This window comes from Notolabrus celidotus, chromosome 18 (assembly GCF_009762535.1).
Source record: "Notolabrus celidotus isolate fNotCel1 chromosome 18, fNotCel1.pri, whole genome shotgun sequence".
NCBI classification, from domain to species: domain Eukaryota; kingdom Metazoa; phylum Chordata; class Actinopteri; order Labriformes; family Labridae; genus Notolabrus; species Notolabrus celidotus.
In genome coordinates this window covers 19,803,349-19,826,790 of record NC_048289.1, presented here as the reverse complement: position 1 = coordinate 19,826,790, position 23,442 = coordinate 19,803,349, and the positions used below count along the sequence as shown (strand labels likewise).

General features: G+C 39.3%; 4 protein-coding genes across 9 annotated transcripts in view; 3 read left to right on the top strand and 1 right to left on the bottom strand.

The window, feature by feature from the left end:
* LOC117829652 (sphingomyelin synthase-related protein 1-like) overlaps positions 1-23,442 on the bottom strand; it is a 36,112-nt gene that overhangs the window by 3,619 nt on the left and 9,051 nt on the right. Inside the window, exons 1-4 of one of the 3 annotated variants that reach the window (XM_034707255.1) lie at positions 17,695-17,755; positions 12,979-13,092; positions 2,778-3,346; positions 108-203 (exon numbers count right to left, since the gene is read on the bottom strand). In XM_034707255.1, coding sequence (XP_034563146.1) covers positions 108-203; positions 2,778-3,334 — 653 coding nt within the window. In that variant the 5' untranslated portion in view covers positions 3,335-3,346; positions 12,979-13,092; positions 17,695-17,755. Of the gene's footprint in view, positions 1-107; positions 204-2,777; positions 3,347-5,099; positions 5,370-12,978; positions 13,093-17,694; positions 17,756-23,442 lie in introns of those variants that run through there. The other 2 variants (XM_034707254.1, XM_034707253.1) reach the window with 2 other exon arrangements.
* On the top strand, positions 5,031-7,824 carry LOC117829654 (dual specificity protein phosphatase 13-like). 2 transcript variants are annotated; one of them, XM_034707260.1, is made up of 3 exons: positions 5,031-5,350; positions 6,801-7,018; positions 7,166-7,824. In XM_034707260.1, exons 1-3 carry the CDS (start codon positions 5,295-5,297, stop codon positions 7,378-7,380), a joined length of 489 nt encoding a protein of 162 aa, XP_034563151.1. In that variant the 5' UTR covers positions 5,031-5,294; the 3' UTR covers positions 7,381-7,824. The 2 variants fall into 2 exon arrangements, with proteins under 2 accessions (XP_034563151.1, XP_034563150.1); XM_034707259.1 differs by lacking the exon at positions 5,031-5,350 and adding an exon at positions 6,454-6,713.
* LOC117829658 (dual specificity protein phosphatase 13-like) lies at positions 11,904-13,172 on the top strand. The gene is made up of 3 exons (XM_034707265.1): positions 11,904-12,031; positions 12,176-12,393; positions 12,917-13,172. The coding sequence occupies exons 1-3, from the start codon at positions 11,904-11,906 to the stop codon at positions 13,126-13,128; spliced, it is 558 nt and encodes a 185-aa protein (XP_034563156.1). The 3' UTR covers positions 13,129-13,172.
* Positions 16,037-22,158, top strand: LOC117829655 (dual specificity phosphatase DUPD1-like). 3 transcript variants are annotated; one of them, XM_034707261.1, is made up of 4 exons: positions 16,037-16,150; positions 18,713-18,897; positions 20,725-20,945; positions 21,711-22,158. In XM_034707261.1, the coding sequence occupies exons 2-4, from the start codon at positions 18,743-18,745 to the stop codon at positions 21,896-21,898; spliced, it is 564 nt and encodes a 187-aa protein (XP_034563152.1). In that variant the 5' UTR covers positions 16,037-16,150; positions 18,713-18,742; the 3' UTR covers positions 21,899-22,158. The 3 variants fall into 3 exon arrangements, with proteins under 3 accessions (XP_034563152.1, XP_034563154.1, XP_034563153.1); XM_034707263.1 differs by having other exon boundaries at positions 20,725-20,968; positions 21,711-21,875; XM_034707262.1 differs by lacking the exon at positions 16,037-16,150 and having other exon boundaries at positions 18,110-18,897.

Sequence of the window (23,442 nt, the reverse complement as noted above, 5' to 3'; positions counted from 1 at the left end):
CAAGTCATTAGACAGTTAAAAGGAGGGTCCTTGTTGTTTGATGGACAAGCTACAGGTATGCTGAGGCACAATCATTGCACTGACACGTAACACTGTCCGGAATTCACCTGTGTTTATGGAGCAGCAGCACCAGCACCCAGATGTTACAGAGGATTACTCCACATGCTTCAGCCATGGCAAAGGCCCAAGGTATTCTAGGCACACTGTTGAAACAAGAAACAAAATAGTTATAAATTCAATCGTTTTATTATCATTAATGAATAAAAATAAGTCTCTGGAACAACTCTGCTATGACAGAATTTGCTGTTTGAACCTGTTTGGTATTATTGTACTTAAAAAAGATCAACATAGAGATCAACATCTACAAGCTAGTATGTCTTTTCTTTCTCACACATGAGGTAAACACAGGAGACACACCCGCTTCTAACAGAAAAACATTGTTTAAGCTGTTGGTGAGTGAAGTGGTTGCCTTCCATAAGAGATAAAACAAACAGTGTGGAAAAGAGAAGCGCAAAAGTGAACTCCCAAAAGATGAGAATATTGGTGACAGACCTGGCAACATGGCATTGTTTGGACGCGAGTGGCAGTTTAGCTAGCAACCCCCTCACCTGACGTCATATATCCTTTACAGATACAAGTTTTTCACATGACAGGATTTTAATTTAACGTCTTAACGCAGACCTTGTGAATGATGATTAATGAAGGGTCCATAGCTTAAATATGAGACAAGCTAAGGTTATGTCAGTGACAGCATGGCTCACTCTTGGATGAGCAGTGTTTGCCACAGGGGCGATGGAGACATGATGAGCAGCACCGTAAACCACATACACACCAATTCAAAAAAGCCGATCTTTACAGCAGTAATAAACATGTTTACAGCCTGGTACAAAAGACGAGTGTAGTCTGGATAGCTCATTTCTCTATCGGCACACACTGTACGGGGGTTCATTATTTCTTAATGTGGCAATTTTGAAGATATTAAGATTACGAGTTTTCCATTATAAGAGGCACAGCTGACTTGATACTAGCTCGACAGAAGTTAGGTTGACTTCAGCACATATATAATATGGCTTCTGCCGACGATTGGCTTTAGAACAGCGCTTCAGAAACAGATAGGTGACGTCACGGATGCTACGTCCATTATTTATACAGTCAGTCAGCGTTCTTAGTTCAACCTATAACCTCTATGGTCTCTCTAAGGTTTCCTTTTTTTTACCTTTATATGTCTCTTACTTGCAAAACTGTAATATGTTGAGAGAAATATCCATTTTGATCACTCAGGCCTTGCTGTTCATTACATTTGTTCGAGTTATAAACACTTGAGGTAGAACCAAGCGGCAACCTCCGGTCTAAAAATGAGTCAATGCGGAAGTGTTAAAAGCTGCAGTTCATCGAGGATCCGCTTGAGGCTGGCTCCGGAAGTACCGGAAGTCACATACACATGAATGGGGAAAAGACGATCTTTGCAGCATTAATAAACATGTTTACAGCCTGGTACAAAAGATGAGTGTAGTCTGAATAGCTAATTTCTCGATGTCCTCTCACTGTGAGGGGGGTGAATTTTTTTGTAAATCGGCAATTTCGAAGATATTGAGATTACTAGTCCTCCAATCAGAGGCACAGCTGACTGTGGGAACACTGCAGCTGTTGGCTAGGAGGCTCAAAGCCCGCCTCTTTACGTCACACTGGCTCGACAGAAGCAATATGGCTGCCGCAGCCGATTGGTCTCAAAACAGCTCTTCAGAAACAGATGGGTGACGTCATGGATACTACGTCCATATTTTTTACAGTCTATGGGTGGAACGCCTGAAAAAAAGACCCTGGTAAGATCTTCTAGGTAAAATATCTTTAACAAGTTCTTCATGTTCGAACCATAGCATGTATAAAATAATGACGTAGTATCCGTGACGTCACACATCGGTTTCTGGAGCGCTGTTTTGAGGCCAATCGACAGCAGCAGCCATATTGCTGCTGTCGAGCTATTGTGACGTAAAGAGGCGGGCTTTGAGCCTCCTAGCCAACAGCTACAGTGTTCCCGCCTATCAGTCAAGTCAGCTGTGTCTCTCATTGGAAGACTCAGAATCTCAATATCTTCAAAATTGCCGTGTTAGAAAAAAATTCACCCCCCGTACAGTGTGTGCCGATGGAGAAATGAGCTATCCAGACTACACTCGTCTCTTGTACCAGGCTGTAAACATGTTTTTTCCTGCTGTAAAGATTGTCTTCTTGAATTGGTGTGTATGTGGTTTCTCGTACTTCCGGAGCCAGTCTCAACTGGATCCTCGATGAACTGCAGTTTTTAGCACTTCCGCATTGGACTCATATTTTTAGACCGGAGGTTGTCGCTTGGTTGGAACATTTAAGGTGACTTTTGATGACAAGAAGGGTACTAAATAATACGATAATCCCAATAAATAGCATATTCATTTTGCCAAACACGCTGGCATCTTCCTGAAAGTCCTGTCAAACTGAAAAAAGTCCATGAGAAGTTGAAAGCTTCATTACACTACAAAGTGGGTCACTTTAAAAATCCACTCAAAGATCCTTTTGAACCTAAGCTAGCCCATCAGGAATATGTGAGGACAATAATAGAAAGATGCTACAAGGAAGTAGGGCAATTACAATGTTCACCATCTGGTGTTTTAGTCTGACTGTTGATTCAAATCAATGCTTTCGTTGCACTGTATTTGGCCTTTCACAGCTTAGTTAATTCATGTTTTCTTAAGAAGAAAGTCAGAAAACAACATTTTAGAGCGTCGTAATCGTCACACGCTCACCTGTCAAGGAAAATGTCAGGCAGTGGAGGGTATGTGCGCATGTCAGGGACTCTTTCATGCACTATGACCATGACGAAGGAGGTGAATCCAAACACAAAAACAACATAGACAGAGCTGAGCACAGTCTTCCAGTACTCTGGATCCAGTCGTCTCGTCTGCTGTTTGTATTTCCCGTTAGTATACTGGTGGTACTCCTCTCCCACAGGAGCTGTGTCAGTGCTGTCACAGTCTCTGCCCGGGTCTCCATTACACAGCCAGTCCAAACTGCCTCCCGATCCTGTGGGAGAGTGTCCGTCGTAGGGGAGTCCTAGTTCCTCCAACACATCAATGTTCTGTTTCTGGAGTTTGCGGATGGACACCATGAGGCGTTTGATGTCACCCAGCACCTTGAGTTCTAGAGGAGGTGAGCGCAGATCGTATTCACTGAGGGCGAGTAGACTGGTGCCGTCCAGTCGGTGCTTGTTGCACAGCAGGTCTACATAGTCACAGAAGCCTTCTTCCTTCAGCCACTTGGCGACGTGTTTGGGCGTCCAGCGGCGGACACTCTGGTGTGTCATTTTGTCCCCAGTCTGGTGGCAAGACAAAAGAATGTCACAGTTAATGAGAGCAAGTGTCAGTTCCTTAAAGATCTTAAGAAGAAGTGAGACCTCTTTCTTTCCACTGCATCAGCAATACTAATTCCAAACAAGACATGCAAGCCTGCCACACACAAAGACGACATCCTCATCTTGTGACAGTTTCCAACATTAGTCAACAGGTTGGAAACAATACTGAGCTCCACTGGTGAGCTATACTTACGACACCAAAGCAAATATTTGAGGATAGAAAAGTTTCATGTGATAAGTTTGCACAAAGCAAACCACAGTAACACCATGTAAGCATGTCTGTCTGTTTAGGGATTACTTGATACGTTAACACTGTGAATTGTGTGCTTTACAGCAGGGATTCCCAAAGTGTGGTTCGGGACCCCCTAGGGGTCACGAGACACAAATGGGGGGGGGTCATGAGATGTATTCCAGAATGTTCTTTTTTAAAGCTCTCTAAAAATATGTATTATTATGTTTTCTTGTTTATTTACCTTGTTTTCTCATGTGTATCTTTACTTTTGTTTGTACTGCTTGTTATTATTTCTTTATTACTATTATCATTATTATTTTATTTTATTTTATTTTTGTTTGTATTTTTTGTTTTTGTTTTTCTTCTCTTTGGTGGTTTTGTATTATTAAATATAATTATATATAATTAGTTTTTTGTTTTTATTTTATTTTATCTGCAACAGTGCAAAGATATAATATAATATGTAATATTTGATTTTAGGTGAAGGTTTTATGAGCATACCGCATCAAGTGAGGACATTGAGATATGCTGTATGGGTGACACCATCGTTCATTAATGTGCATAAAATATGTCATATCTATAATATGTAATGAATATACATGTAATGTATGTTTATGAATCTTATGTGCTTGTCTTTGTTCATGCCAATAAAGCAAATTGAATTGAATTGATATAAAAGTGCTTGATATACTACAGTACACAAAAAAAAAGGTTAAAAAATAATTTGTTAACTTGTGGTGAATAAAGAAACACTGAAAAATGCAATAAAAAAGTTGAATGACAAAAGTTATCTAAAAAATAGAGTACATTTTACACATTATAGTAAAAATATCAACAACAAAAGAAGCTAAACTTGAATAAAACCTTGGGAAAAAAAATGTAATGAGTTTTCTGCATTTCTTTGTTGCCAGATGACTCCTAAGTTTAGAGGTAGTGAACAGTGATTTATCAAAAGCAAAAGTAGCAAGTAGCAGCAGGTTAATTCATAACAGCACAGGAAACACAGACACATGCTCATATACGCAGGGTCATTTTCTGCAGACCAACTTAATGAAGACACATTAAATCACTTTGAGGGACAGTGGGGGTCGCGAGTGTTTGGCACCTATATTTTGGGGGGTCTCGGGCTGAAAAGTTTGGGAACCCCTGCTTTACAGGACAGCTACAAGTCACTACGGAGGGCCAAGAACTTTGCCCATTGAAAACCATCCACCTGGAAGCCAAGCCACATCGCAGGCTATCAATTAGGTGGAGCCAGTAGCTAATTATGCTAATTTATATCACTATCCTGTGAGATAACACATAAATCAAGTGAATGACGTTGTATGTAACCACAAGCGTACATGCGGAGACGTGAAATAAAGCGAAACCCTCCTTTCTGCCATCATAACAACCCTCCCACAACAGGCTAATTCATCCTCAGCTAATGTTAGCTGGAAAGCTACCTGCTAGCTAGATCAATGCGCGCGCCGTTCGCTCACTCACCTAGACTGAGATGAAAGGGAGGCCGACACAGGTGTGTTCACACAGGTGTGTTTACGGAGCTAGCCGGCTAAATGGCATCCCACAAGAATCTGAAGAAACCGCGTGAGCGTCTGCTTCAATAGCACCGGCTTGTTGGGAATCATTTCGCCCTGGCTTCGCGCTGGTTAGCATGTTGACAACACAGACAGGGCGGTAATGTCCAGAAGAGCTGCGCACGAGGAAAATCACCTTCAAGGGGCTGCTGGAGACACGTGAGCAACGGTGACATCTACCGGTGAAGAGTGGATACAGCTGTTCTTACAATTCTACGGAAGAGGAGTAGGGCCACTGAAAAAATAAATACATTAAGGTCCAATATATTTTTTAAATTATTATTGTTCTAAGATTTAAGTCAGAAATCTGAAAAAAACAAGTCAGAATTCTGAGATTAAAGTAAAAATTCTGATTTTTTTTTCTCAGAAAAATAATAATAAAAAAATATATTGGACCTTAATATTTTTTTTCATTGGATTAAAGACAGAATTCTCAGAAAAAAGTCAGAATTCTGAGTTTGAAGTCAGAATTCTGAGAAAAAAAATCTGAATTTTGACTTTAATCTCATAATTCTGACTGTTTTCTCAGAAAAATAATAATAATTCTAAAATGTATTGGACCTTAATATTTTCTTTCAATGGATTAAAGTCATAATTCTGACTAAAGAAAAATCAGAATTCTGAGAAAAAAAGTCATAATTCTGTGATTAAAGTCATAATTCTGAGATTAAATACAGAATTCTGAGGAAAAAAAACAGAAGAGATTAAAGTCAAAATTCTGAATTCTTCCTCAGAAAAAGAAAAAGAATAATGAAATATATTGGCCCTTAATTTTTTTTTTTTACAGTGGATTCAAGTCATAATTCTGAGGAAAAAAAATCATAATTCTGAGAAATAAATCATAATTCTGAGACAAAAAGTCATAATTCTGTGATTAAAGTCATAATTATTAGATTAAATACAGAATTATGAGATTAAAGTCAAAATTCTGACTTTTTTCTTAGAAAAATAAGAATATAATAAAATATATTGGACCTTAATATTTTTTTTCAGTGGTTTAAAGTCAGAATTCTGATTTAAAAAATTCAGAATTGTGAGATTAAAGTCAGAATTATGTTTTATATATTTTTTTCCATTAGCCCTAATCCTTCCATACAATCCTGCAATTTTGAGATAATAACAAAAAGCATGTATACTAGCAAACTGAAGGCAAAAAAAAAATAAAAATCCTTGCATGACATGAAATTAACTGCATGACATTCAAACGTGTGGTACTGACCCGCATTCAAAAAATTAGGTCACAGATTTAATTTTAGAGCAGAAACACCTGCCCTTGTCAGTACCAAGATGGTTGTAGTAACAGGGTTTGAAAATTGAATAACAAGGAGGAAGTAATCCAACAAAACTTGGTAGTTTAAGAGTATTTTGTAATGTAAGCAAACATGAACTACCAGCAGGAAATAAATGTGAATGTTTCCTCCGCTACTCCTTCTGTAAAAGACTTGGTGAAGGTTTTGTATGGTGGGAAAAGGTTTGGAAATCCTGTGGATGAAGTTTGGCCTAACTTGTTCATTGGCGACATGTAAGTCTTGAGCTTGTAACTTTAAAATATTATAAAATGATTTCCCTTTAATGAGTTTCTAATCTCATTACATGTTTTCTCCTCCAGGTCTGTGGCTAATGATCGCTACAGTCTGTGGAAACTGGGAATCAGTCATGTTGTGAATGCAGCTCATGGGAGGATGCACTGTCAGGGGAGTCATGACTTCTATGGCTCCTCTGTGGATTATTATGGAGTGCCTGCTGATGACTCACCGTCCTTTGACCTCTCACGCTATTTCTCTCCCTCTGCTGAGCATATCCGGAATGCACTTGACACAGCTGGTGGTGAATACCCATCATCCTTTTTATTGTCATTCTGTTTGTCACAGCAGACTGTTAAGGCTTCTGTGCAAGTCCCTCCTCACATCCAGAATAAAATACCAGAGTCAGCTCCAGCTTTAGACTCACTGTTTTTACTTCTTCTCTTACCAGCTCGTGTTTTTGTGCACTGTGCGGTTGGAGTGAGCAGATCAGCCTCCCTCGTTCTGGCCTACCTAATGATCCACCATCATTACACCCTCCTGGAGGCCATCAATAAGGTCAAAGAGCGCAGGTGGATTTTCCCAAACACAGGATTCCTCAAACAGCTCCGTGCTTTGGACTTGAAACTACGCATGAGTAACTCCCCACACCTCCAAAACAAATAGATTTTCTAAATTACACATTGAATTTTTAATATCCTTCTTGATGAATGAAGAATTCAGAGTGTGCCAGTGGAGGGAGACACTGTGCTTTGATATTTATCAGATTGATCTAAGAATAATACAGTATCATTTGTTTTTATCTTCACTCCTGTGCTTTGTTTACTGTGAATCATACCGCCTGTTCGCAGGTTATTGACCTTTTTATTAACAGGAGATCAGTATAATGAACTCACCCTGGGGCAGAATCCATTTTAGGACTTAATATGAGAAGCAGTGACTTGTTGAGCCTTATTTTTCAATATGTGAGAGAGGAATTACATCTGATTCATTATTCTGTGTGTTTACTATTGACAACTAAACCCACCACCAACCATATCACTGCTATGTCATAAGTATGTTTTGTATCATTACATTTTTTCTGTTTCATTAAATTACTTATCCTACATGCCTTTTTTTCTTCTATCAGATTACTTAAGTCGTTGGAGTGTAATTGTAGTGGAGTAAAAGTAATAAGTACTACCAAAAAATAATACTCAAGTAAAGTACAGATACTCAAAAATGTACTTAAGTACAGTACTCAAGTAAATTTACTCTGTTACTGTCCACCACTGTCCAGGGCAGAGTTGAAGAGTTTGCCCCAGGCTGTGTTGATGTGTAGCAAGCTATGATAAAACCCATGAAACTAAGCCTGTTTTTCCTTTCAATGCCACCTTTCCATGAACCTCTGAATTTAAAAATCCTACACTTTTGTAATGATATGGATCTGCTGTGATTGCATGTTATGCTTTACTAGATCTTAGCTACAACATTAATCTCTGTGGTGTAGCTATTATTCCACAGTTTATTGCTTTCTGTGTTCTTAAGCTTATTACTACTGCAAAGGTGGCTGTGAGAGACCTAATGTGCCTCTGTTGTTATTAGAATAAACAGTGTGTTGGAGCCAAAGTGAATGTTTATGCCTGGTTCATCACACATGATGAGAGAGAGTGTACACAAACAACTTCTTGTGGCCTCATCCTAATAAGTTGTGCACACAGCAGGACTTTACGGCGCTACATAAGAAAGTTAAGACATTTTTGCCCCTCTGTATTTCATGTAAGTGATATAGAGCAGGGGTTCTCAAACTTTTTGGAGCCAGGGACCCCTTACAGGTGAGTAAATTGTCCAAGGACCCCCTCATAATTGTAACACAGATTAAGCACATTCATGATGTGTCATGATCAAAAGCTGCGGCTCTGGAGAGCCGATGCTTTATAGTGAATCAGAAGAGCCGGCTCGCATTGAGAGAGAGCCGGCTCCCAGTTTTTTCCTTTCGCTGCTTAGCTCTCACAGTGCTCAGCCCCAGCTCTGCTCACAGCAGAACTTTGTTTTGATTGGTCAGCATGGCGGCCATGCGGCCAATCACATGTGAGGATATAGGATATAGGCGATGGAGGGGAGGCTGTGTATCATGGCTTCATCTATTCCTTCTGAGAGGGTTAGGGTTCTTCTCAAAGACAGAGCAAATTCTCACTGAGGAGAAATGGGATCAGCCCATCCAAGCTGAGGCATCTGATTTTTCTCAATGCTAACCTGCACTGAGGACATTAATAATGTTTGCTTGAATTTGGTTCTGGTTCTGTTTGCTTGAGTTTGGTTCTGGTTCTGTTTGCTTGAGTTTGGTTCTGGTTCTGGATCAGTTTGCTCGGGTTTGGTTCTGGTTCTGTTTGCTTGAGTTTGGTTCTGGTTCCGTTTGCTTAAGTTTGGTTCTGGTTCTGTTTGCTCGAGTTCGGTTCTGGTTCGGTTTGCTCGAGTTTGGTTCTGGTTCTGTTTGCTTGAGTTTGGTTCTGGCTCTGGATATGTTTGCTCGAGTTCGGTTCTGGTTCGGTTCTGGTTCAGTTTGCTCGATTTTGGTTCTGGTTCTGTTTGCTTGAGTTTGGTTCTGGTTCTGGATATGTTTGCTCGGGTATGGTTCTGGTTCTGTTCGCTTGAGTTTGGTTCTGGTTGTGTTTGCTTGAGTTCGGTTCTGGTTCGGTTCTGGTTCAGTTGCTTGAGTTTGGTTCTGGTTCGGTTTGCTCAAGTTTGGTTCTGGTTCTGTTTGCTATAGTTTGGTTCTGGTTCTGGATCTGTTTGCTCGGGTTTGGTTCTGGTTCTGGATCTGTTTGCTCGGGTTTGGTTCTGGTTCTGTTCGCTTGAGTTTGGTTCTGGTTGTGTTTGCTTAAGTTTGGTTCTGGTTCTGGTTCTGTTTACTTGAGTTTGGTTCTGGTTGTGATTGGGTTGTGGTTCAGTTCTGGTTCTGTTTGCTTGAGTTTGGTTCTGGTTCTGTTTGCATAAGTAACCCTAATCCTAACCCTAACCCTGATCCTAACCCTAACCCTACTCCTAACCCTAACCCTAATGCAAACCCTAATCACAACCCTAACCCTAATCCTAATCACAACCCTTATCCTAACCCTAATCCTAACCCTTATCCTAACCCTAATCACAACCCTAACCCTAATCCTAACTCTTATCCTAACCCTAATCCCAATCATAACCCTATTCACAACCCTAACCCTAATCAAAACCCTAACCCTAATCCTAATCAAAACCCTAAACCTAATCAAAACCCTAACCCCAACCCTAACCCTAATCCTAACCCTAACCCTAATCCTAACCCTAACCCTTATCACAACCCTAACCCTAATCCTAACCCTAACCCTAATCACAACCCTAACCCTAATCCTAACCCTAACCCTAATCACAACCCTAATCACAACCCTAACCCTAATCCTAACCCTAATCACAACCCTAACCCTAATCCTAACCCTAACCCTAATCACAACCCTAACCCTAATCCTAACCCTAACCCTAATCACAACCCTAATCACAACCCTAACCCTAATCCTAACCCTAACCCTAATCACAACCTTCACCTTAATCCTAACCCTAACCCTAATCACAACCCTAACCCTAATCCTAACCCTAATCACAACCCTAACCCTAATCCTAACACTAACCCTAGGGTTAGGGTAAGAATTGTTATGTTACAGAATAAATGCACAAAATTGGGCAAAGTATCTCATAAAAACACAGTACGTAAAATGGTTTTCAACACACAAACCATTATTTTTGGCAAAGTTAAGGTTAAACATACGGCTGCAAAAATCCTAAATCAAGAGCCGTTCAGGAGTCGAAAGAGCCGGCTCTTCTTTGGGAGCCGAGTTAAAAGAGCGGGCTCTCTGAAAAGAGCCGAACCCTCCATCACTAAAGCACATGCTTACTACCATTTGCACTCTTAGTTGCCCTTGGAACTATTTGTATTGTAAAACGTATCAATGTAAATACTTCAGACCTGTACCATAGTGATAAACACATAACACTTCAATTTGAATCAAGTAAATACCACTTGTATACTTTAAAACAGAGGGTCATTTCTATCTTTGTGGATTCAACATGACAGCATTTATACTTTTCAAGTAATTGATCTTAAAGGCTTTCAGAAAATGAACAGTAGCAAGACTCACATATCCCTTCGAGCCACCAAATGGTATCTTAACAATGGTGTATATGCTGTTTTGTAATGACACAGCACAATTTTTATAAATTATTAGAAATTTACTCAAATTATTTCACGGACCACGCTATGGTTCTAGAGTCATCATAAAGGCTGCATAATGTCAACTGAGCTTCTTCCAACATGGGATTACACATGACTACACTTCTGTGTCAAGAATCACACCATCACCAGCAGATATGGATCTCATGTTTAAAGCTTTATCTACATATCAGGTGGGATTTGTCCCATAGCTTCTTTTATAAGCAGAAGAAACACTTTAATTAATCAATCAATAACTGTCTCCAGGTCACACTGACCCAGAGACCTTTATTGACTGATTTTGTGTGCAACATCAGTGTCAGCTTTTTGCAACACATCATTGCCTACACATTTTTACACACATCCACGACCCCGAGAGAAGACAAAATAATTCCATTCACTGGCTTACAGGAGAGGTTAATTATGTTTTTTCTTTGATTTGACGGCTGACATCGACTTGTAACATAATAAAAGCGTAGAAAAAGAGGCATTTGCAGCACTTTAAAGGCTGTTTGAATCCTGTGTAGCTTAATTTCTATCCACTTTCATCTGTCACAAGATATTCATGTCATAGCAGTAAAGTAGCTGCATGCTGTTACAGGGTATTTGCTGCATAAATGTGGTGGACTCTCTGTCATCAAGCATAAGCATTGCACTTAAACATTTTTTCCTTAATTACATCCAATTACCACCGCTTTTATGCAATGATTCATCTCTGTTTGAGGCTTATTAAATTAGCGTCCCACAGCGGTGTGAAAAGCAGAGCCTGGGCTGCTCTGTTTGTTGTTCTGCCCTCTGCTCAAGTAAGACTACACGCTAGGTTAAGCACTAAATTGGGTAACCGTCCAGTGACAGCAGATAAACACCTGCTCATACAGATCATCCCGAGCTGGAGTTGACGGGAACTGCTCTAATACAACAAACATTTGGAGCAGAAATCGATCCAAGAAAGGAGGGATTTGGGCTCAAAATGTCAGCCAGGAAAGGAAAGAGGAAAGAATATCTGACTGTGAAGGATCTACAGAAGTTTTTGGACTCATGTAAACTACATCTGAATGAAATAGATGAGGTGTGGCCGAAAATATACATAGGGAATGTGTAAGTATGCATTTTACTTCTAACTCAAACCATACTTGCAGAATGTGCTTGCAAGAAAATGTAAAACTTGTCATTTATTTTGTATAAATCCTGCTAAATATGGTGTAATTCTGATATGAAACACTCTTGTCTCCATTTTGCTAGGGGAGTAGCTCAAAACAGGGCTACCCTGCTGAAACTAGGCATAACTCATGTATTAAACGCTGCACACACCAAGAGAGGCAGCATAGGGAATCAAAGCTTTTATGGCAGCAGTATAGTGTATTGTGGCATTCCTGCAGATGACTCCACATACTTTGACCTGGATGTTTACTTCAAGCCTGCAGCCGATTTCATTCATAATGCTCTGAAGTCACCTGATGGTAAGACTCTTTGAAGCTTCTTTTGCACGTCCCTGCACCATGATTTAAAATTTTATCACAGCAGCTACAGGATTGAGTAATTTTCAGGGAAGCGTATTTTCCTCTCATTACTTTTATTTTACTTAATTATTCCTTAACAAAGCCATCCAATTAAATCCCATCATGCAGCCCCTTTAATGTCACTACAACTTGTAATGTGAGAGTATTTCCAGACAGCTGTAACAATAAGGGTCTTACCTTGCAGAATTTAAGTCTATAATGTGACCATGGCTTCTTTCAGAGAAGTTATCAAGCAGAGGACATGTTGGGATTAAAGAGACAGTCGGGCACAGTCTGCAAAGGGACTTTAAATGAACAAAGGCAATGAATTGTGGGAACTATTTTTAGCTCACAGCAGGAAAAAAAGAAAGGCCACAGCGTGAGACGGGCAACCATGTATGATATTAATAAGACTGAGGCCTCTCACTAATCCTTCCTTCACATACCCTCTCTTTCTTTCCCTTCATCCTTGTCTGTTCTTCAGGGAAGGTTCTGGTGCACTGCATTATGGGAATGAGCCGTTCATCGACCTTGGTGTTAGCATACCTCATGATCTACCGCCACCTCACGCTCAAACAGGCTTTGCAGAAATTACTCCAGAAGAGAGCGATATACCCCAACAAGAATTTCCTGGCTCTGTTGCTAGACCTGGATCTTCAGCTGACAAGGAAAAAGAAAACATGTCAGATCCTGTGATCAAAATAAGTTCACGTTTTTTTGGTCACACAACAGCAATAACTCTAAAAACAGTGAGGTCAGTCATTCCAGACTTATAAATTATTACATTTATACAGTCCAGCTGATGGATTTCATGAACTCTGGTTCATAGGATGACTGAATTTCGCTCATAACTTCACTAAAGCAAATGAGCATGGATTAACATGATAAATGATAACATGCTAACATAATATGATTTAGTATGGCAACATATTAGCATACCAATGTTTCACATACTCATTTGATAACATGTTAGCACCCTGTATGGTATAAAAAAAGGAAAGATAAGTTGCACACACAACTTTAGTGTATTTATTGATGCTACTTTGCATGAGTTTCATATTAGTGTATTGCAAAATTATATGCTAACCTAATAACATTAGCATGTCAACTTGTTGGCATCTCAATTTCTTAGCATGTTAAGACAAAAGTTGAAGTGGTACACATGACTCCATTGTGTTTGAACCAATCAGCCTTCAGTTTTGTATTTGTCTTTTAACCCTCCTGTTATGTTCGTTTCTTAGGGACAGTGATACTGTTCCTGGGTCAGCTTGACCCGGGGCATATTTAATGATCCAAAAGTGTCCAAACCCCAAAAAATCCCAATAAACATTTTTAAAATATCATTATTAACTCCATTACTAACCATTTAAATCAATATTTAGTGCATTGGTGTTCTTTAATTCTCACAGATCATGGTTCAATGAGGATAACTCACTCATTTTATATGAAATTCATGTTAAAACTTTTTTTAATGTACATTGAAAAGCCCTAAATATAAATACTATAGTTTTACAGGACAGATTTTTGTTTATTTTATTTTACATTTTGATTTTTTTTTTTTTTTATGTAGTGATGTTGATAAATCAACAAGAGACACCTCTTCTGTCACATGCAGCCCAAATTTGTATGCTGCATTTAGCTGGTTTGTAAGGCAATTTTTACCTAAGATGGAAGGAACCTCTGAATACCACTGGCCTTTCATCCACTGTGACATTAGAAATGCGAAATAATACTTTAAAGATTTTCTTTTAGATTTTTGAACTTTAAAATGGGTCAATTTGACCCGCAACATAACAGGAGGGTTAATGCTAAAATGTTATCAAACTAACAACTTTACATGCCAAGACTTATAGGACCAGTGTGTTTGGTTTGTCGGTTCTGAGCTTCTATAGTTCATGGCACTGTAACATAGCATACTATGGCTATTTTCAGTGGCTATAACTTAAATAGGTTCAAGAACTAACATGCTAGGCTGTAAATCAATCTTCTAGCAAGCATTGCCTGGGTGACAAAAGCTTTGTACTTTAGCGTTTACACATGCTAATGTACTTATATTACATGCCAAAATTAACAAACTTACGTATTACTAGCATGCTCACAAAGCAGCATAGCCCGACATGCGTTAGGCTAACAACATGTTTACTCTGGTGATTTTTAATGCAAGGCTATGAATTTAGGTTCTATCACACATTGCCTTAGCTAAACCAAAACATTCAACTAGCATTTATACATGCTAATGTACTGTACTATGACATGCCAAGATTAACATACTTGCAAAATGTTAGCATGCTGACAAAGTAATGTAAGTGTGAGAGGTTAACATGTTTACACAGTAAGCTAGCTGTAAAGCTAACATTTGTTGGGATTCAGCTAAATGCACAACTGAGCTTAAGAACAGCTGAGGCTGACAAGTTAGAGATGTAGCAAACAACATTTTAGCAAAATTCTTGGGGCACAAAACTTTGACACTACAACTTTTGCACAATGCATTTCCACCATGAACAGAGGTTGTTGTTTTTAAATCTCTTTTTGCTTGAAATAGGTTCTAACAAAAAAACAGTTTAGTTTCACAAAATATTACAACCTAATGTTTCATGAGGTTTCACACCAATACTGAACAATTAATATTTGGGAAAATGAGATTTAATGACAGTTATGCCTTTGGATTCTGTTTTTTAATCTCATTTTGAGCAATGGCTTTTCTTCAGTACCTCACTGTGTTTAAACGCAGAATGGACCAAAAGTCTTATGGAATATATTTGCAAAAACGTCATTGTTCAAAATTCTGGGCAAAGTCAACATTTCAGCTCACAACAAGAATCAGTTTACAGAAAATGTTATTTTATCAACAAATCAGTGTGCACAGTGTGAGTTTTTCTGTCTAATTGTAGATTATGTGACTGTTTGCACTGATCACAACAAGGTTCTGATTGTCTCCTGTTGAAATGCAGAACTGTCAGACTGAGCTTACACATGCATTTTTAGAAGTAGTCATACAATATATGGAAAACAATTTTGACTTACAAGGCAACATCTCTGTTACGTTTCATTTTTAACAAAAGGGCTACATCTAATGATATTTAATAGGCACAGAATTGTTCACAATATACCTTTTTGCAAAACATGGACTTCACATTGTAAAAAACCTCCGTATTGTTTGTACACACTGTATGTTTACCTTTCTACTCTTGAGTGTTTTTTTGATTACTTTTTTGTGCTTCAGTCCAGACTAAGTTTATTTGTATTGTCTTTGTGAATGTTAAAGATTTCTAGCATTTTTATTGTTTTGTCAAATGTTTTAATCTACACCCTAAATCAGTCTTTGTGCCTTTATTTGCTTATGGATCTACATACAAACCAACAAAGGTCAGACATTCCTGACTTACTAAATGTCCAGGTATTGATTAATACACTTGCCACTGTAGAGAATAATCTAAACACAGATCTTATCAGATATAAGCTCAAACACAGCAGCCCTGATCTTATTCTCTTGCCACTGAAAAAGCCGTGTCCTATCCTCGCTCCTATGCTGGTAGCTCGAGTAACCTTTGTGGAATGCAGAAGATGATGCCAGAATTATTTTGGGCTGAGATTCAGATGTTAAAATAGCAAAAAAGGTTGCAGGGTAGATTACCAAGGAGAACGCAGACAGTTGTGCTGTCGACCTACATGTAGCTCTTGTACAGACAGACCTTGAAAAGCAACGTTTACAGCCAAGGCAAGTATCTACTCACAAAATGTTCTAAGAAATATGTTGGGCAATATTTGTTGCGGTGTCTCTAAAGTACCATGTATGGATTTGTTGTGCTGTAAAGAGTTATTTGAAGGGTAAATATGTTTATATAGCACTTTTCTCAATGCATAAGTGATGATACTGCATTGCATGATGGATTACCACACTTTCTTCTTTAATTTACTTACAAATACAGACAAACCGCGTCCATAAGGCTAAAGAGGGGGAGTGTAATTCATAAAAACCACCGAGAAGAGACCCCGAGGAGATAAAAAGCCATTTTTATTTGCCCTCCATGTTAACCGTGGGCACTTTCCCATACATAGCATCTTTAATTACACAGAAGTAGAGCAGGAAGGACAGGTTAGCCTGAGGGGGGAGGCTATGAAAGCAGTGCTGCAGTTCAACATGTGCACCAGGGAAATCAGTTCTCTGCCCTGACAGTGGGAGGGAGGAAAGGGTTGTACTTATAGATCAATGAGGAGAAAGAAAAGCCTCCAGGTATGCCGGGCACATGTTGTACTTGTGCAAAGACACATACTTTATTCTGCCTTCAAGACTCACACACTCGTATTCATGGCGCATATGCTAAGGTTAGTGCCTACACATGCAACCAAGCACATGCAAAGAAGGATGAATGATGTTTGAGTGTGCCTCCTTGTGGCATAACAGCCAAACCAAAGGTCAACAGAACAGATTTTGGTCTCAATGACCCATCCCTGTGGATACGACAACAAGTCTCTAAAACCTTGAGTGTTCCATTGTGTCTCCTAACACCAGCAGAATGCAAATAAGACATGGTTTCTTTACTATAACAATGCATACACATAGCTTGTATGTCCTCAGCCCAGAGCAGAATCACACAGCTTCCTAAATGGATGCTAATGTATACAGTTCGCATAGGATAAGTCTCTCCCAAGCCCAGTGTGTAAATTGTAAATGCACAGGTTAGACCTGCCTGCAGGAAATGAAAATCTGATGTTTATAGGCCTTGAATACCAATTTTCTGTGTCTCTGGGGATAGATAAAGCTAGCAAGTGCTTCTGAACTGTTGATAAAATAATGAGAGCATCAAAAGGTCATTGTACAATTATGTGTTCTTTGCTGCCAGAGTACATTTATTGGCATATTTATAGACTATGTTTAAAGGCCAAAGGCATTTTAACCAGATGTTCTAATGAACAATCTGAGCTGCTATATTTTTCTTGCAGTTACGGCTCTCACACCAACAATGTCTTTAAATCATCAGTTAAGTTATTAAGCTTTCAAAGGGGAAATTAGATGAGTCCTGAAAGTGTATTTTCATGTGTCTTATTAGCATAGCCACAAATTTCCTCTAACTGTACATTCAAGGTAGGAAGCTTGAATGCTGTTATTTCTGTTATGCTGTTATGTCATATTGTCATGTTGGTCATTGGAATTCAGGCTAACTTGACTGATTAAAAAGCAACTGAAAGGACAACTGATAGTAAAAATCTTGAGGGACATTAGGCTATATTCCAAATTGAAACAACTTTTTTGTAACCTACCAGCTCATGCCAGACAGGGGCGTCGCCAGGAATTCTGGGCCCGCTGAAAATATATCTCAGTGGTCCCCATCACCACAGCCAATCCTACAACATATAACATTGCTGCTATAATACTGGTTTATTTGCATTAAACAAAAATATATGCTTAAAGCTATCCTGGTTAACTGACTCAAATCTAAGCTACATATCAATATATATATCTTTTTACAGTTTCTCCAAATGTAACTGCACAATATTGACCTTCAGACTGTCCACCCCTTTAAACAAGATTGTTTGAAGCCAAGTGACTTGTTGAATAACAAAAAGGGGGCATTATTTGGTTTAATCTAACCTCATGAAGTAAAATAAAACTCTAAAAACCTAGTTTACTTTCAATCAGAGTATGTTAGCTGGGAAGTACATTTTAGCATTCTGACATATTGTTAGCAAGAAATGTACATCTTTACCTTTGCCCCATAACACTACCAAATGACAGCTTCTGCTCCCTTCCATCCTTGCTAACAGTTATACTATATATTAAGTGGCTAATGTTAATTAGCTGGAAAACAAATTACAAAGAAATTATGTATTATTAGCCAAGAATTAGCACCATTCCTGTTCTTACAGGCAACAATACCAATCAAAAATATTGACTCTCTGATACTTCTTAGCTAATGGAAATCTTATAGTGAGTGAGTATGTAGCTAGTTTATGTCCCTCTGGTTTTTTATAAGCATTGTGTTTTAGGTTACTGAAATATTGAGAAATAATGAAACAGAAATGATTTGTTGGATACCCTTCACTACGCGTTGTATTGTAATTTGACAAACACAAAAGTTTGGAGGCCATTCCCACTACACATGACTTCTGTGGAAAAAATTAATGCTGTGTGAATAAGGCCATTTCAGTTTTTGCACTATTGTCGAACAAAGTTAAAGCCAAAGTGTTCTGAATCCTAAGTGATTCAATAACCCTGCCAGCTGAAACTACTGATTAAAGTTAAAGTTAGAATATAAATTGTGGTACTTTTTTATGACAGGTTGTAAAGAGAGAAGTGGAGCATCCAGACATGCCCAGAGGCCTCAGCTGCTTGGCAAGCCCTGAGGGGGCAGACGGCAGGTACGAGACCCCCCCGGCTTCAGAGCTCCAGAGGCTGATGTGGACAAAGAAGGGGAGCAGCAACCATCTGGATGAGGTTCAGCACAGAATCTATATTGGAGACATGTGAGGATGTTATTCAATTTTCATACTTTATTCTTTAAAGTTTACAAAATGTCACCGAAGGAAAAAGAAAGAAATAGTACAAGACAATGAAAACAACAATGTTAACAATAGTTAAAGTTGACAATATTTAATGGCAAAATAGGTTGTTTGCAATAACGTCATGCCAGTGACGTGTGGAATTCAAATGGGGGTCAGGAAGTAAATTTCAGAATGGATGCAACCGAGGAAAGCCCGTACTGTGCTGCTCTAGACACAATAATAAGACAACGATACCGAAAAGAATTCTGGATTATGTCGGAAGAGATCCTCCTCTCATGAGGACTTCCGATTTTTTAACTGACTCGAGCTTTATTAGCCGTTGACATCACTAACTACCTCGTCCCCCAGACTTCATTTTACACCACCGAGCAAATGAAGGCATTCAGAAGCCTCAAGGTACACAATTTTCTAGAGCGGTTGAGTCTACGACCTGGGTATGAAGGTACTCAACAACGATTGTCATTAGGTTTTCGCCGTGGTGAGTATTTTTCAATTAATTTCCATATGAATTGTCCTCCTAGCCACAATGCTATCAACACTAACGTTTGTTTACTTACCGCAGGTTAACCGCTCTAAACGCTCCAGTCAACGGGAGTTTACTTAAACATAGACATATATACAGCATACATACATTACTTTAACTTACCTTGGACAAAGTGGTCACCACACACACACTGGCATAATCCGACTCTGCTCCTCCTGACCATAAACGAAGGTTTGCTATCCACTGTTTCCTTGTTTTTCAGAGTTTTTTGCATTTTCCCCCTTGAGAACCACTACCATTGGGACACGATAAAAACTTGACTTCTCTTTGTTTTATTGGTTAGGGAAACCGTAAAAAAATGCCAACTGTAGGCATTTTTCTTTTGTTTATGTGTCTGTGCAGACTGCTGCAAATCACTTCCTGACCTCCATCTGCATTTCGCGCCACTGTCACGCAACAAAAATGACATCATATGCAAACAACCAATTAGATACTTAACAGCTTTTTAAGCTAGTTAAGTATGAAGCAGCTAAAGAGATAGAATTTTGAATTTGAAAGTGGTGGAGACCAAAAACAGAACTAAAAGGAGGGAAAATATTGAAATATATTCATTAGATGTCCAGATTAACAAATTTGTATGTGCGATATGATTAAACAGTTTGCAAAGTTTGCCATATTGACAAGTTTAAATATCAGTATTGACACGTGTCTGCCGTCCTCTAGAGGCAAAAGTCAGTTATTTCACATTTTATTCATCATTATTCTGTAAAAAGTATTGTGTTTTAAAGACAGTTTGTAAACATTGATTACAAGCTACTATGTAAAAATTTAAAAAGCTTCCTTTTGAATACAGTTCAACTTGGAAACACAAATGTGCCTCAAATTGGGGCGCTGGTGGTCTAGCGGTCTAAGCGCCCCACATACAGAGGCTACAGTCCTCGTTGCAGGGGTCGCTGGCTCGATTCCCGGCCGGTCAATCATCTCCTGCATGTCTTCCCCCACTCTCTACTCCCCACATTTCCTGTCTTTCTTCAGCTGTCCTATCAAATAAAGGCAAAAAGGCCAAAAATATAACTTAAAAAAAAAAAAGAAAAAAAGGTGCCTCCAATTATGCATGAAACAGCTTACTAACTATCGTAATTGGTAATAATCTTTTATTGATTGAGTATTTCAGCATCTTAATTATCAATAAGTATTCCTGACTGCGCAATGGGCATATGTATGGTTAACTACTATGAACTGTGCATATCAGAACACTAAAATGATATTTAACCAATAATAATTGAGCTCATTTTCCTCTACAGGTATGCAGCCAAAGACAAGAGGACACTCCTGGCTCATCACATCACACATGTATTAAATGCCGCTGATGGGAAATTCAATGTGAACACAGGCCCCAGCTTCTACCGAGACACTAAAATCACTTATCATGGAGTGGAAGCTTTTGACATGCCATCCTTTGACTTGAGTCCCTTCTTTTACCCAGCGGCCAATTTTATCAAGAGCGCTTTAAGCTGTCCCACAGGTGAGGAACTGTATTTACTTGAGGTATTTTTCCCTCATTCCTACACATTAAGTCGTACTCTGCAAACCAAAGAGGGGAAACATTTGTCAGTCAATTCCCATTACAGCAGCCCACAGTTGTATTAGTCATTAAAATGCAAATCAAACACTAAACATAATATCAAGCTAATATCTTCCCCCCACGGTAATCTCCTCATAAGCCCAGACCTTGGCCGGGAAAATTGGTTTTAAATGGATTGCCCTGGTAATTTGTAAGCAACACTTTTATTGGACATGGAAATTACACAATTATGTTTGTGGTCTGTGCCTGCCTGGCCTGTTATGCAAAGTGAAGTTGGTATCTGACATGACAGTAATAAGACCAGGCCTCCTCATTCACATGCTGGCTGGTCGGGGGGCTCCAGTGTGTGGCGGGGCCTACAGTAATCCCCAGCATGAAATACACAGACGCCAAGACAGTTCAATTACGCGCTCCTATGCACCCTAATCCTCAGGCCCGATAAGGAAGCGAGGATTACCGTGTGTAGAAACATTTGTTGCAACAATGTTGAAAACTTTTTAGTCAGGAGTTAGAAGTACTCCTCTCTGATGTGCGTGTTTTTTAATCCACAAAGGAGCAACAAATTAGACGTTAGAATAAAATTCAACACAATAATCCAGTCATTGCATGGTTGTTAATACAGACGTAGAGTTTTCAGAGGATGCCTGAGCTCTGGATTTAGCAACAGAAAGTGATGTCACCTTTTTTTCTTCTACTAATTGGCAGGTAAAGTGTTTGTCCACTGTGCGATGGGTCTCAGTCGCTCGTCCACATTGGTTCTAGCCTACCTGATGATCCACGAGAACATGACACTGGTGGATGCACTCAAAGCTGTCGGTGAGAACAGGAACATCTCACCGAACGCCGGGTTCCTGGAGCAGCTCAGAGTGCTGGACAAAAAGCTGCACGGCTAGGGATCATCGAGGGGCTTGAGTGTCGATGGGTGGACTTGAGATACAGCTTCATGTCAGTGTCTGACATTGAACAACAAAGAAAATGAATTAAAAAAACCTGTTACACTTTTCTTCCTATGATAAATTCCACTTTTTGAATACATTAAAGTGACTTAAATAGCACAAAAGGGCATTTCATTGTAATGTAGAAGTAGTATTTAAAGATTGAACAATAAGGCTGTGAAAATATTGTTTTTGTGTGTATAAAGAATAAAAAGTATTAAGACAAAAGGATGTAGTTGACCTTTAATGAGATAATTTGTCAACCGCTACCTCAACAGGAAAGAGAAGAAAGAAGAAACAACGTCCTTTTTAATCCCCATTGGGGAAATTTACATTTTTCCACTCATGTAAATTTTTGGTCATACTACACACACAATTTGGTATATACATCCAATTATTTTATGCACAAACATGCAGTGGACACAGAGAGAGATTTCAGAGAGAGGATGCTGCCAACAACCAGCGCACCCCGAGCAGTTGGGGGTTCGTTGCCTTGCTCAAGGGCACCCAGGCAAGTGAACCAGCACTTCTCCAGCGACCAGTCCACTTGCCAAACTTCGTCAATACTGGGACTCGAACCGGCGACCCTCCAGTTTCCAAGCCAAGTCCCCATGGAATGAGCTACTGCCGCCCCACTGAGCTATTACCGACCCAAAACAGTAGTTCCCATACCGGGAGTCGAACCCGGGCGAAAACCAGGCATCCTAACCGCTAGACCATATGGGAAAGTCCTTTGAAGCAGAAGTATTAAAGAAAATAGCTACAGAAATGAAGGGAACCAGTGCCTCTTGCCAGAGATGCATCAGTCAGCCATAACATTATGACCACTGGCAGGTATAGTAAACATTACTGAATATTTTGTTACAATGATGCTTGTCAGATGGTGTGATACGTTCTGGAGCAAGTTAACATTTTGTCCTCAAAGTTGATGTGTTTGAAACAGAAAAAAATGGGCACAAGTGAGCAACTTTGACAAGGAAGAAACTGTGAAGGCATGACGACTAGATCAGAGTATCTCCAAAACTGCAGCTCTTATGGGATGTTGCCTGGGTCGTTGTCTACTTTTATTACCCAGCTTTCTTACTGATCTTCTGTTTGTGTAAAATTCTTGATTCTGATTGGAACTTTCACTAACATAAGCAACGCCAGAGGCAAACTGACCAAATCAATCCACGGAAAGAGTTCCGGCACATTTTTTTGGTCAAAGAAACAAATACACTTAAACCATGAGAGATGGTGATGATGACTGCAGTTTTAAAAGTCGATGGCCTGGAGTAACAAAACAATGTTTACCTAGTCTCAAAATTACCCAGATCGCAAGACAAGCAGGTACAGTCCATAGAGGCTACACTTGCAACATTCAGGACTTAACCCTCCTGTTATGCTGGGGGTCAAACTGACCTAGTCTATTTTAGGCAATATATGCCTTCTAAACCAGCTAAATGCAGCACAAAAATCTGGGCAGCATGTGACAGAAGAGGTGCCTTGTGTTAATTCATCAA

Excerpts from the sequence above, each read along its gene's own strand:
- LOC117829654 (XM_034707259.1), top strand. The coding sequence starts at position 6,574 with ATGAACTACCAGCAGGAAATAAATGTGAATGTTTCCTCCGCTACTCCT. Across the intron at positions 6,714-6,800 it reads AACTTGTTCATTGGCGACAT|GTCTGTGGCTAATGATCGCT; the intron begins GTAAGTCTTGAG and ends TTTCTCCTCCAG. Across the intron at positions 7,019-7,165 it reads TGCACTTGACACAGCTGGTG|CTCGTGTTTTTGTGCACTGT; the intron begins GTGAATACCCAT and ends TTCTCTTACCAG.
- LOC117829658 (XM_034707265.1), top strand. The coding sequence starts at position 11,904 with ATGTCAGCCAGGAAAGGAAAGAGGAAAGAATATCTGACTGTGAAGGAT. Across the intron at positions 12,032-12,175 it reads AAAATATACATAGGGAATGT|GGGAGTAGCTCAAAACAGGG; the intron begins GTAAGTATGCAT and ends CCATTTTGCTAG. Across the intron at positions 12,394-12,916 it reads TGCTCTGAAGTCACCTGATG|GGAAGGTTCTGGTGCACTGC; the intron begins GTAAGACTCTTT and ends TCTGTTCTTCAG.
- LOC117829655 (XM_034707261.1), top strand. The coding sequence starts at position 18,743 with ATGCCCAGAGGCCTCAGCTGCTTGGCAAGCCCTGAGGGGGCAGACGGC. Across the intron at positions 18,898-20,724 it reads AGAATCTATATTGGAGACAT|GTATGCAGCCAAAGACAAGA; the intron begins GTGAGGATGTTA and ends TTTCCTCTACAG. Across the intron at positions 20,946-21,710 it reads CGCTTTAAGCTGTCCCACAG|GTAAAGTGTTTGTCCACTGT; the intron begins GTGAGGAACTGT and ends ACTAATTGGCAG.